Here is a 12,177-nt window from a genome sequence, read left to right as displayed (position 1 = left end):
GGTAATTTGGTCTTTTAAGATAGTAGGGACTGAATTTGTGACGACAGGTAAACCATATGGACCATTTATGTAATTTTAGCGGTGGTGGTGGTGGTGATAGTAGCTGGTGGGTGGCTTTATGTTATTGGGTGGGTATTTTCTAATAAATAAAACATTAATTTAAAACCAAAAAGAGAAATATAAATTAATAAAAAAATCGGATTAGGAGTAAAAGAGTGATTTCGGTTTCCATCGTTGTCCTCAATGTGTTAAATCTGGTAAACTTCAGGTACCAATCGTGTAATTTTGTCTAATAATAATAATAATAATAATAAGGGATCATTTCTGACAAAAGACTAAATACTAATAATATGTAATAAAAGGCCATGGTTACGAAAAATTCAAACGAAAGTGAAATGGTTGTTTGTGAACAAAAGCATAAAGGTGAAGGGTCAATGTTGTAAGTAGTTTTTTAAAAACAACATAAGTTGGAGGACCAAAAATGACAAAAAAAGAGGAACAAATATACATAACCTTAACCTTAGGAATCGATTGTTGTCAAATACTTAGGAAGTTTACTATTCCTAACTATCATATCTTTAGTATATATATATATATATATATATATATATATATATATATATATATATATATATATATATATATATATATATATATATATATATATATATAACTTTTATTATAATGTAATAATAAATTGTGTATTTTTAATATATGACTATTTAATAATAACATATACTAATACGAATGATAACGTTCTTTATTTTCTAATAGACTCGATCACCCAAACATAATAGGTTAGCCTTGTGATAGAGACTTTCAAATCATACAATGTAACAATATGTTTTGCAAGGGTTGAATGTTGATAATATCTCGCGAAAATGCTGCAAGATCGATATGAAAAGTCTAATAAAATGTGTATTTTAAAATACAAAGTTGTTGTCTAACTTTTAATAAATCTTAACAACTGTCGCTGTTAAGCTTTACCTATTAAAAATTTAAAAAACATGTCTCTAGGCATCATATTTTTTGAACAACTCTTAGGCATCATACTAAATTATCAATAAGACTCGAACTTTTATTTTAAATTCACACCAATGTAACAAGAACATTCACCAGTACACACAATGAACTAGGTTTTTTAATAGGGTTGAGCTAAAGTAATTTGTAGCTTATAACCGATAGTTATAAAGAGCTTATAGTCTATTGATATTATATACCGGTGGAAATGTGTCTTTTAGTCCGATATCGTAGTTGTTTAATTGTTTAAGACAAAACTGTAAAATTGATCCTTATGGTTTGCAAAAAACTTTGGATAGGATTCAAAAAAATTTCAGCTTGCACGGAATATCCAAAATCAAGAATTTTTTTTTTTTGGTGTTGGTCCTTGAAAATTTGAAAGGACTATTTTGCCCTTATTATTTAATTTTCACATTTTCTTTATTTGTTTTAATTGTTTTATAAAAGCAAAAGAAAAGAAAAATAGAAGGCAGGTCCACCCCACCCGATTTCTCTCTCTCTCTCTCTCTCTCTCTCTCTCTCTCTCTCTCATCAGTTCGTCTTCCTCAACCCTGGTTTACTTCCTTCCAATTTGTCCGATCAATCTCATAGTCCCATTTTGGAGGTTAGTTTCATCTTTAATTCGGAACGAAGAACTTAAATTCGCTACCATTATATCAAATAATTTCTTCTGAAGTTTTAAATTTCTTTATCTGGGTCGATTGAAAAGCAACTGTAACTCAAAAAAAACAAAACCAACCCTCCCATGTTTGAATCTTAAATTTACAAGCCCTAAATTTACAATATCCATGGCAGTCAAGCCCAAACTTTGTTGATATTCTTCTCTAGATTCGACAAGATGTGGTGGTGGAGACGATATGATTGGGGGTGCATGAACTGTCTGGGTCAACGGTGATAAGAACATGACTCTCTCAAAAAAAAAAACTTTACAATTTTATAGTTTTAACACTAACCTTCAATGAGAACCTGGACCCATTTAGACGACCCCAATACCCTACGATCGGAAGTTACTTCGGAGACCGATAACCATCTATTAACGGCCGATTTCTTCTGTATTGACCCTATTGGACTTGGGCAAGGGCTAGGGTTACGACTTGGGCTCTAAATCAGAGCTGGAATCACCGATTTGATCTTAGTCGATCTCGGAGAAGAAACTCGAGGTGAAGAAACACGAGGGGAAGAAGCGTAAGGTGAACAGATTGAAATTTCTTCACGGAGTGAAGTATTTGTGATGTTGTGTCTTTGATTTGTGGAAGATACAGCAAGATGGGTTGAAGATGAAGGATGGAGAAGACGATATGAATAGAAAAGTTCATGTGTGTACGTATACGTGTAAGAGAAAAAGATAGAGAGAGAGAGAGAGATAGAGATCAGGTGGGGGTGGACCCATCCTATTTTTCTTTTCTGTTGCTTTCTTTTTAATAATAAAACAATTAAAACAAATAAACAAAATGTGAAAAATAAATAAGACAAAATTGCAAAAATGGTCCCTGTGGTATGCATTTTTTTGGGGTTTTAGTCCAAACCAAAACTTTTTTGGATTGATAGTCCTTTTGAGGTAGTTTCGTTGCGTTTTTGGTCCCTCAGTAAATTGAAATGACCGTAATGCCCCTCATGTATTTATTTTTCATTTTTCTTTCATTTTTTAATTTAATATACATTTATCTATTTTAATAATTAATAAATAAAGAGAGGGCCCACCCTCTCTCTCTCTCTCTCTCTCTCTCTCTCTCTCTCGATCGATCGACCAGTTAACGTTCCATTCCTTTAAAATCCATAACTAAAATCTGAAGTTTCAATTAATTGTCTTCTCCCAAACATAGTTTTCGTAGATTCGCTTGAAACTTGGTGCAAGTTCAAGGTTGCAGCTCTTTGTATTCAACTGATCTCGGAGGCAGTAACCCAATGAGTTATCGCCCGCCTCTTTATTCAACTCCACCCTATTTCCTTTCACCTGTAGATGGACTTTGAACAACAACAGGTATGTGCTCTTTAATCAATGACGCAAAAAAAAACCCTCATATACGTGGGTTTGTTCAATTGAGAAGCAACAACGCACACACACATTCAATGTGGTGTTGATCACAAACATATGGGATTAGCACTAGAGATCTTGAGAGAAATTAGATGCATTATGTTTGTAAAGAGAATAAGAAGATGCAGGAAAGAAAGAATGTGACCTCGAGATCTGAAAACCACTGAAGACAACGACGTCTATGGTCGATCTGAAAAGCGAAGACGGAAAAGCAGTGATCGTCCTTCTCCAGCTTGAACAACCACGAGTTCTATCATCCTCTTTCTTCGGTTGTTCTTCTTGTTTGATCTTGCCAACCTTCGTTTTAGATTTGGAACATCATCATCATCATCATCTTCGTATGTGGGTTGAGATAGTCTGTAGCTCAATCTCTATTTGTGAAGGGGAACAATATTGGAGCAGAGAGTACCAGTCACTATCTCTCCTCTCTTACCTGAAAAGCACCAGCCACAAAACCCCATCCACATCGTTGGAAATTTAGCACATTACCACAACAGATTTGACAAACAGATTCGACATTCGTGATCTATCTGTTTGAGTGATAACTCTATGTATCACACTCTTATAATTTCCATTAGTAATCACCTAACTTTCGATAAGCAATGCCCCATAATTAGTTAAGCATCAATTGTAAATTTGATTAAAATCATTAATTCTTAGATCGGATTTAAGGGTTTAGGGTTTATTTTACCTCGATTTGTTCACTGAGATTGATGAAGCATGAATGACACATGGGTGAATCATCGATTTTCAGGTTGCAATAAAAGAGGGAGAAAGGGTAAAGTCACCATTTGATTCACAGTGTGTAAACGATGATGATGATGATGATGAATAGGGGTAGAGAAAGAGATGTTTAATCGTGTCTTTGTGTATTTTTTTAGTTTTAGAGAGAGGGAGAGAGAGAGAGAGAGATATGTGGGTGCAATTTAATTATTTATTTTCTTTTCTATTTAAATTAAATAGAAAAAACATTAAAAAAATCAGAGGGTATTACAGTCATTTTAGTTTACCGAGTGACTAAAAACGCAACGAAACTACCTCAAAAGGACCACCAATCCAAAAAATTCGTGGTTTTGACTAAAACTCCAAAAAAAATGCATACCACAGAGACCATTTTTGCAATTTTGTCAATAAATAATAAGGGCAAAATAGTCATTTTAAATTTTCAATGACCAAAACCAAAGAAAATTCTTGATTTTGGACCTTCCATGCAACCTGAAAAGGTTTTGGATCCCATCTAAAGTTTTTTTTTGCAAACTACAAGGTCCAATTTTACAGTTTTGTCATTGTTTAATGTTCTAAGTTGGCAGTCCAAAAGTTAAATAATTGCTTTTATTGGATAAAAATAAATATAAGTTTTTTGAAAGATTAAATAACATATACTATTTAAACTAGGCGTAACCTCGCGCGTTGCGCAAGAATGCATTTAAGTGGTTAAAAAAATAGAAATATGTTGAAATTTACGTTTTTAGTTATGTTTTGGGCATTAACCGAATTATCAAATAACATAAAAATTCATCAACTTATATTTTGATACTATATAATATAGTTCATACCTTATAATGTTAACTTTTACTTTTATAATATCCAATATATATTATAAGTTTTTGTATAACATTAATATAATCTACTTTTCTTATGTCCGATAATATTTTTTTGGATAAAATAAGAAATAAATTGTTTTGAATGAGCTATTAATAAACAATATTGAACTAATAAACTTTGTATTATACTATTTATATTACACAAAAACATTCAAAGTTTCATATATGAACTTTCAAATATTAAACACTGAAATTAAGAATGAATTCATACAAAATATATCATTATACATAAATGTCATCAAAAGTTTTAAAATAAGTCGATTAGTAAATATGATATTTAATTTTAATTACATATTTTGCAAGGCGTACGTTTAACTTTATGTTGATGTGCTGAAAATCTTCTTCCTTAATTTGTACCTAAAAAATTAAGGTGAATAGGAATATAAAATAGATACTATTAAGCATTAATATAAATAATTAAAAAGGTTATGTGGATCTCCTACCACCGGTTAAAGACAACATACATTTTTAGTGATATCGATTCCTATGTGAAATTGAAGTAGTCATTCTATGTACACATTATTTTCTAATTACATAAACAAATATGAGTAACCAAACATAAACATGCTATCTTTATGTAGAAAAAATATTTTAATTAACTAACAAATTAAATAATATAAGTTTAAGAGTTAGGAGTTTCAAAACATTAATATTTTTATTAATAAATCAATTAAGTAACACATATTGAAATTTTTACAATCATTATTAAAAAACATTTGAAATATTAGATTTTAAATGAATTTTGATTGAAGTCTTTTGACATATATATATATATATATATATATATATATATATATATATATATATATATATATATATATATATATATATATATATATATATAGAGAGAGAGAGAGAGAGAGAGAGAGAGAGAGAAAGAGAGAGATGGAAAGTATAACATATGTATGACTTTTAATCAATTATCTTTTTCTAAATGGTACATTTATAAAACAAAAAAAAAACATATGTAAAATATTTATTTAAATATTTTCAACATTACCCTATATAACATATGATCAATATATTAACGATTAAACGACAATATACAACGACTGTATTATAATAATTCAAAAAACGAAAAAAATATAAAAACAAATTAGTATAACAATCTTACAAATTAAAAGCTCTAACATAATAACATATCTTCAAAAGTGGTCATAAGACTTCAACCAAACACAAAAACCTTTAAGTTTGTTTTTTTTCTGAAATTTGTATATGATTTGTATTCATATTTTTCCAAAAGATTGACCTTTTTATAGTAAACTTTTCACTAAATGCTAATTAAACATAATATAAAAAACCTTTAAATTTGTTTTTTTTTTTTCTGAAATTTGTATATGATTTGTATGCATATCTTCCCAAAAGATTGACCTTTTTATAGTAAATTTTTCACTAAATGCTAATTAAACATAATATAAGTTATAAAACTTTTGGATGTTAAATCATAATTAAGAAAACTTTGAGTTGCATTAGTTAAAAAAATGGGTTTCAAATGAATGTGGTTTGAGGAAGTTAAAAAAGAAGTTTCAAACGATGAGATTCAAGTAAAAATGCTAGCTTTATAAGTATGTATAATATAAAAGTTAACACAACTATTAAAAGTACTTAAAATAGCTATGAAACATTTTTCTTAAAATTTTTATAAATTCGTTGCCAAATATACAACGAATTTCGTGATCAAAACGTTATTTTATAAGAAATTATACATTTATAGTTTTCTTGAATATATAAAGAAAAAATGAGCATTTTATAAAGTGAAGTTGACTTAATTTGGTAACTGGGACCCATTTATCTCGATATTCAAACTCTAGTACTAGTTAACTACACTACCCATTGACTAGAATTAGTCGACGACTTTAATTCCCTTTTCCACTCCCATATTCACCAACTTCAAACCAACTATGCTATATAACTTGTACGTCATTCAACAAACACACAACATTACTCTGGATTTAGTAAAAATGAAAACACAGAATTCCAATCCTTTTATAATCTCGCCATCTTTGTAAAGAGATAAATCGAAGGTAGATCCGCCGGAAACCGCCATGGCTGCCTTGACAACATCACTGTCAATATTATCATTCTTGTTCATACTCAATTCCATTCCAATCCCATCATGCTCTTGTCCGATTCATCAAAAACAAGCTCTTCTTCGATTCAAATCCACCATCACCACCATCTTCGATTCCAACTCCGACCCCAACTCCGATGAATATGTACCATTCGAAGAACTAGATTCATGGAGTCCAAAATCCGATTGTTGTTCCTGGGACCGTGTCAATTGCACCAGAACCAGAAACAAAACCAGAATCGTCACCGAGCTCCACCTAGACGCCGTCGTTCCCCTGTTTGTTGACCTGGTTCCGGTGTTCTCAGATATCCTGAATCCCCTTTTCGAAATCCGGTCACTGAAGCTACTCGATATCTCCATGAATTCGTTGGTAGGTGAGATCCCCGGAGATGGGTTTGGTAACCTTACCGGACTTGTTCATCTTGATATGATGCAGAACAGCTTCAATGGCTCCATTCCAGCCCAACTTTTCCGGTTAACAAATTTACGTTACTTGGACATGAGCACCAATTACCTTGAAGGAGGACTAGGGCCTGAACTGGTTTCTCTTCGGAACTTGACAACATTAATGTTGAGTGTGAATCGTTTCCAGGGTATGATTCCTCCGTCGCTTTTCAAACTTGAATCTCTTCGTTTTCTGGATCTAAGCAACAACAGTCTCACCGGTGGTTTAAGTTCTGAAATTGGAAACCTTCGGAATCTTGAATCCTTGAAGCTGAATGAGAATTTTCTTACCGGAAGTATCCCGGAAGAAATCGGAAATCTGACGAAGTTAAGGGAACTTTGGATAGGAAAGAATCAGCTTTCCGGTGGAATCCCCTCTTCGGTTGAAAATCTCAAGGATTTAGAATCCCTAGATTTGTCTGGAAATTCGTTCTCCCTCCAAATTCCTTCTGGCATAGGTAGACTACCCAACATGACGACTCTTGATCTGAGTAAGAACCAGTTCATTGGTCCAATCCCACCATCAATGCAAAACTTAAGAAAGTTAGAAACCCTTCAGCTCAAGAACAACATGCTCGCCGGAGAAATCCCAACGTGGTTATTTAACATCAGAAGTTTAAAGAAATTGTTCATCGGAGGAAAAGGTAACCGCTTGATTTGGAATAATAAAACAAAAATCGTTCCAAAATGTAAGCTAGAACAGATCTCCATGTCTTCCTGTGGATTTTCCGGTGAGATTCCTGAATGGATTTCTTCACAGAAAGACTTGAATCTTCTTGATTTGAGCCAGAATCAATTGGAGGGGGAATTTCCCGATTGGCTTGCTAAGATGGACATCGGAAGCATAATCTTGTCAGATAACAAGCTTACTGGATCACTCCCGCCTCGCTTATTTGAATCTTTAAGTTTATCAATTCTTGCGTTGTCCCGGAACAATTTTTCCGGCGAGTTACCGGAGAATATAGGAAACGCCAGAGCAATCATGCTTCTTATGTTGTCGGGAAATAATTTCTCCGGCCAAATTCCAATGTCTATATCCAATATTTACCGGTTACTACTTCTGGATTTGTCTAGAAATAGATTTTCCGGCGACAAATTCCCAGTCTTTGGAGATAACCCTCTTCTTGCTTACATCGATTTGTCATACAACGAATTCTCCGGCGAGATTCCGGTGACTTTTTCCACAGAAACTCAGATTCTATCTCTTGGCGGGAATAGATTTTCCGGAAACCTGCCCCGGAATTTGACCAACTTGGTCAACCTCGAACATCTTGATCTTCATGACAACGATATCACCGGAAATTTCCACGAAGTTCTTCCTCAAATCCCGAATTTGCAAGTTCTAAGCTTAAGAAACAATTCCCTTGAAGGATTTATCCCAAGAACAATCTCCAACCTCACTTCTCTCCGGATTCTTGATGTCTCCGGGAACAACCTCGCCGGAAGCATCCCACCGGAGATCGGAAACCTAGCAAGAATGATAAACACTCCGGACTTGTCACCAACGTATGACATCTTCAACTTTTTAATCGAGTTTCAAGACTTGATATTAAACTGGAAGAACTCTTTTCGAGGGCTATCAAGTCGGAGCTTAGACATCTACTCATTCTTGGATTTGTCAGAAAACAGAATCTCCGGCGAGATTCCGGCATCGTTAGGCAATCTCAAAGGCTTGAAACTTCTCAACATTTCACACAATGACATCTCCGGGAATATTCCAGTGACTTTTGGGAATCTGAAGGGAATAGAGAGCTTGGATTTATCACATAACAAAATCTCGGGTTCGATTCCTCAATCACTGGGAAAGCTTGATCAACTTACGATTCTTGATGTGAGCAATAACAGGCTGACAGGTAGGATTCCGGTGGGTGGACAGATGAACACGATGAATGAGTTGAAGTATTTTGCAAACAACAGTGGATTATGTGGCATGCAGATTAGGATCATATGTCCAGAGGATGTTACATCATCAAAAGGAGAAGATGAAGAAGACAAGAAAGATTCATGGATTATGTGGGAGGGAACTTGGATCGGATTTCCAGTTGGGTTTTTTTCATCGATCTTGATCATGGGCTACTCACTGAATTTTCTACATTTGTTCAAATTCTGGTGAAAATGTATTGTAATTTGTAAAATAACAAGAATCACAAGATTATATCTTTATAGTATTAATCATTAAGATTTCGTTTTGTTCTTGCATAAATCCCCATTTTGGTCAAAAGGGTAATCGAGAAACTCAAGAAAAAGGCGAAATCCGAAATAAAAGTACAATAAAATGATAAAAAAGCAACAAACTTTACTGGGATTTTCATTATCAGATGAAGAACATAAAGAAGCTCGTTAATAATAACATAAATTCTTACATCAGAAAGCAAATGAGCCAGAGTGAAAATAAATTAGAAAATGAAATCTAAAAATGGAGCTCAGATCTTTGCAAGACACTCGATCTTTATCTCCAATTCAATGAGTAAATGAATGGACGAACTTACAGCCGATCTTTACTTATTCTATCGACATGGTGATGGTTATAAAACATCAAAGAATCGTGCAAAAGCAACCTCCATTATCGTCTTCGTTGTCTGTATCTCCTGTTTCACTGTAAGAAAAAGTAACAAATTAATAATTCACGAAATATCAGATCATAATCGAAGTGAATTTCATGTAAAATCATGATAGAATTAATAATTCACGAAATATCAGATCATAATCGAAGTGAATTTCATGTAAAATCATGATAGAATACAAGTAAATTGATGAAGAAAGCTAACCTGGATTCAAATTCTTTGATATCAACAAGTTGTTTGCCTAAACTATCCATCCATTGCACTTTTTTTCTTTCAATTGGCGATCTTGATTCGGGGTCACACTTGTTCTTCATACAACTTTTGAGAACAATAGTTTCGATCTCTGGTTCTTGCTTTTCATCTTCGGAAATTTCTTTATTGACTTCAATAACTTCTTCAACATGATTTTGATCACATGGATCGATTACAACTGATGAAGGAGGGACATGAGGGGAATTTTCCAATTTCAAAGGGCCAGAATTGTAAAGATGAGTAGCAGTTGAAGGTTTGCAGAAACATATGAATGAAGGACAGTGGATCTTGCAGAACAAAACCCTCATGAAAATACTCTTCATTAACTAATCACTCATCTGTAAAACTCACAAATTCAACCCATTAATCAAGAAACAAGAACAAAAACCCAAACATCGATCTTAAATCCCTAAAAGAGAATTGGGATTTTTTTTTTTCAATATTTCGATATTGGCAATTTGGCACTCATCTTTAACAAATCAAGTGGCAAGATTCATTAAAAGGTGAAATCTTGGGAGAAAATAAAGATCACCCAGAAGAATTCGAGGCAAATAATGATGACCCAGAACTCGGATTTCTTGCTAAAAGCAGAGGAAATCTAAATTTGAGACCAGATGCTTTGCAAAGAATGAAGAAAAGAAGAAAAAGAATACCTCCCAAACAAGAATTTGTTCTCAAGACATGAATTTATTATCCACAAATCTCTGTTTCCTGAGTTACTATTTTAAAAGAGAAAGGAATAAGACAAGACAGTTTTTTTGTAACCTTTATCTTCTTCTTAAAGAGAAATAGGGACAGGAAGAAAGAAGCATTCATGAATCTTTATTGACAATTCTGCCCTCCAAGATAAGGAATATTAGGAAAACACAAGAAATCATGTTAACTAGTAGTAATTCCTTCCAACAAGATCAAGAATCTGATTTCTATTTCGATAAAGCAAAGGAAAGATTACTTTAAAGTAAAGATGTCATGGCCCAAATCAAGCCATGAAACTCGACATACAATTAAATAGAGGTGGATCAATGAAGCATAAGAGACAAACAAAGGATAAATAAATTGAGAAGATGATTGGGAGTGTGAGCTGTCGAAATAAATTATATAGAATTAGTCAAAAGTTAGGAAAAGGATACCTACAAAAGTCATCAATTTGCTATTTTGATAGGCAAAATCTAGTTTCAGCACATTCTCTAATCTTTCTAACTGTTCTTTAACTTACAAGAATATATATAGTATGTGTGTCATTACTCATAAGTAACTGTCATGACTCATGTTTTTCTAACCTTTTCTCTCCTTTTTCCTTGGGGTGTTTTGCCCTTTTGTTAAAGGAACTTTTGTCATTGAAAGATCCACTTGATAATAAGCAAGGCTAGAATTCTTTTTTTTTTCCTGCAACAAAAGTATACTCTATTCAGTAGATCTAATAATTTGGATTTTGATTTGTCTTAAAATAATCATAAGATTTATATTTGTATAGAGTTTTTATTAGAGTTATACTTTTATTTGTTAGGAATCACTACAAGATTTTAGTATTGTTAATTTGAACTATAAATTTATTCGGATTGTTTATATTGAGCCATGATGCCATGTCCGGGTGTTTGTATATTACATCTAAAAATAATTTTATGATATTAAATAATGAGAATTAGATAATTAATCGTAATAAAATAAATAATAATGGTGTGTTTTGTTCATGGATTTTGAAAGAATTGGAATGTTAACTCCAGTCAAAAATGCATTTGATGGACAAAATCAGAATTTAAATTCTTTTAAGTTACATTAAATTCTATGTCCATGGGAATTGGTTATTGTTTCAGTTAAAGACAAAGATTTTGGATTTCATTCTTTACATTTTATTATAAAGAAAAAAATCTGATCTCATTTAGTTTCTATTTAAATCAAAACATATTATCATCATATCCTCATCTCACCTATCCATTTATCCACCCCCACCTCAGACCTACCCTACACCATACATACACCAATGCCAACACCCTCAGACCTACCCTACACCATACATACACCAATGCCAACACCGAAGCCCACCCCACCTAGTTGGGGGTTTTTATTTAAAAATTGTTTCAAAAACACAAAGATGACAATGAAAGACTTTCATTTTGAACAAAATAAAAGTAGTTTATGCCCACTAAAAGATCTACTTGCAAAGTTTGGAAAGAAAACAACCATAGA

The 12,177-nt window shown here is 32.8% G+C and overlaps 2 protein-coding genes across 2 annotated transcripts; one reads left to right on the top strand and one right to left on the bottom strand.

Moving 5' to 3' along the window:
* The first annotated feature begins 6,519 nt into the window (after positions 1–6,519).
* LOC111890016 (receptor-like protein 46) lies at positions 6,520–9,358 on the top strand. Its single transcript, XM_023886185.2, has one exon. It carries the CDS (start codon positions 6,705–6,707, stop codon positions 9,285–9,287), a length of 2,583 nt encoding a protein of 860 aa, XP_023741953.1. The 5' UTR covers positions 6,520–6,704; the 3' UTR covers positions 9,288–9,358.
* A 92-nt stretch (positions 9,359–9,450) lies between these two features.
* Positions 9,451–10,996, bottom strand: LOC111890024 (uncharacterized). Its single transcript, XM_023886191.3, has 3 exons — positions 10,644–10,996; positions 9,943–10,328; positions 9,451–9,770 (listed from the first exon to the last, which is right to left on the bottom strand). The coding sequence occupies exons 2-3, from the start codon at positions 10,311–10,313 to the stop codon at positions 9,710–9,712; spliced, it is 432 nt and encodes a 143-aa protein (XP_023741959.1). The 5' UTR covers positions 10,314–10,328; positions 10,644–10,996; the 3' UTR covers positions 9,451–9,709.
* Positions 10,997–12,177: the final 1,181 nt, after the last annotated feature.

Source organism: Lactuca sativa, chromosome 6 (genome assembly GCF_002870075.4).
Source record: "Lactuca sativa cultivar Salinas chromosome 6, Lsat_Salinas_v11, whole genome shotgun sequence".
In the NCBI taxonomy this organism is placed as follows: Eukaryota; Viridiplantae; Streptophyta; class Magnoliopsida; order Asterales; family Asteraceae; genus Lactuca; species Lactuca sativa.
This window is presented reverse-complemented; position numbering and strand designations above follow the sequence as displayed.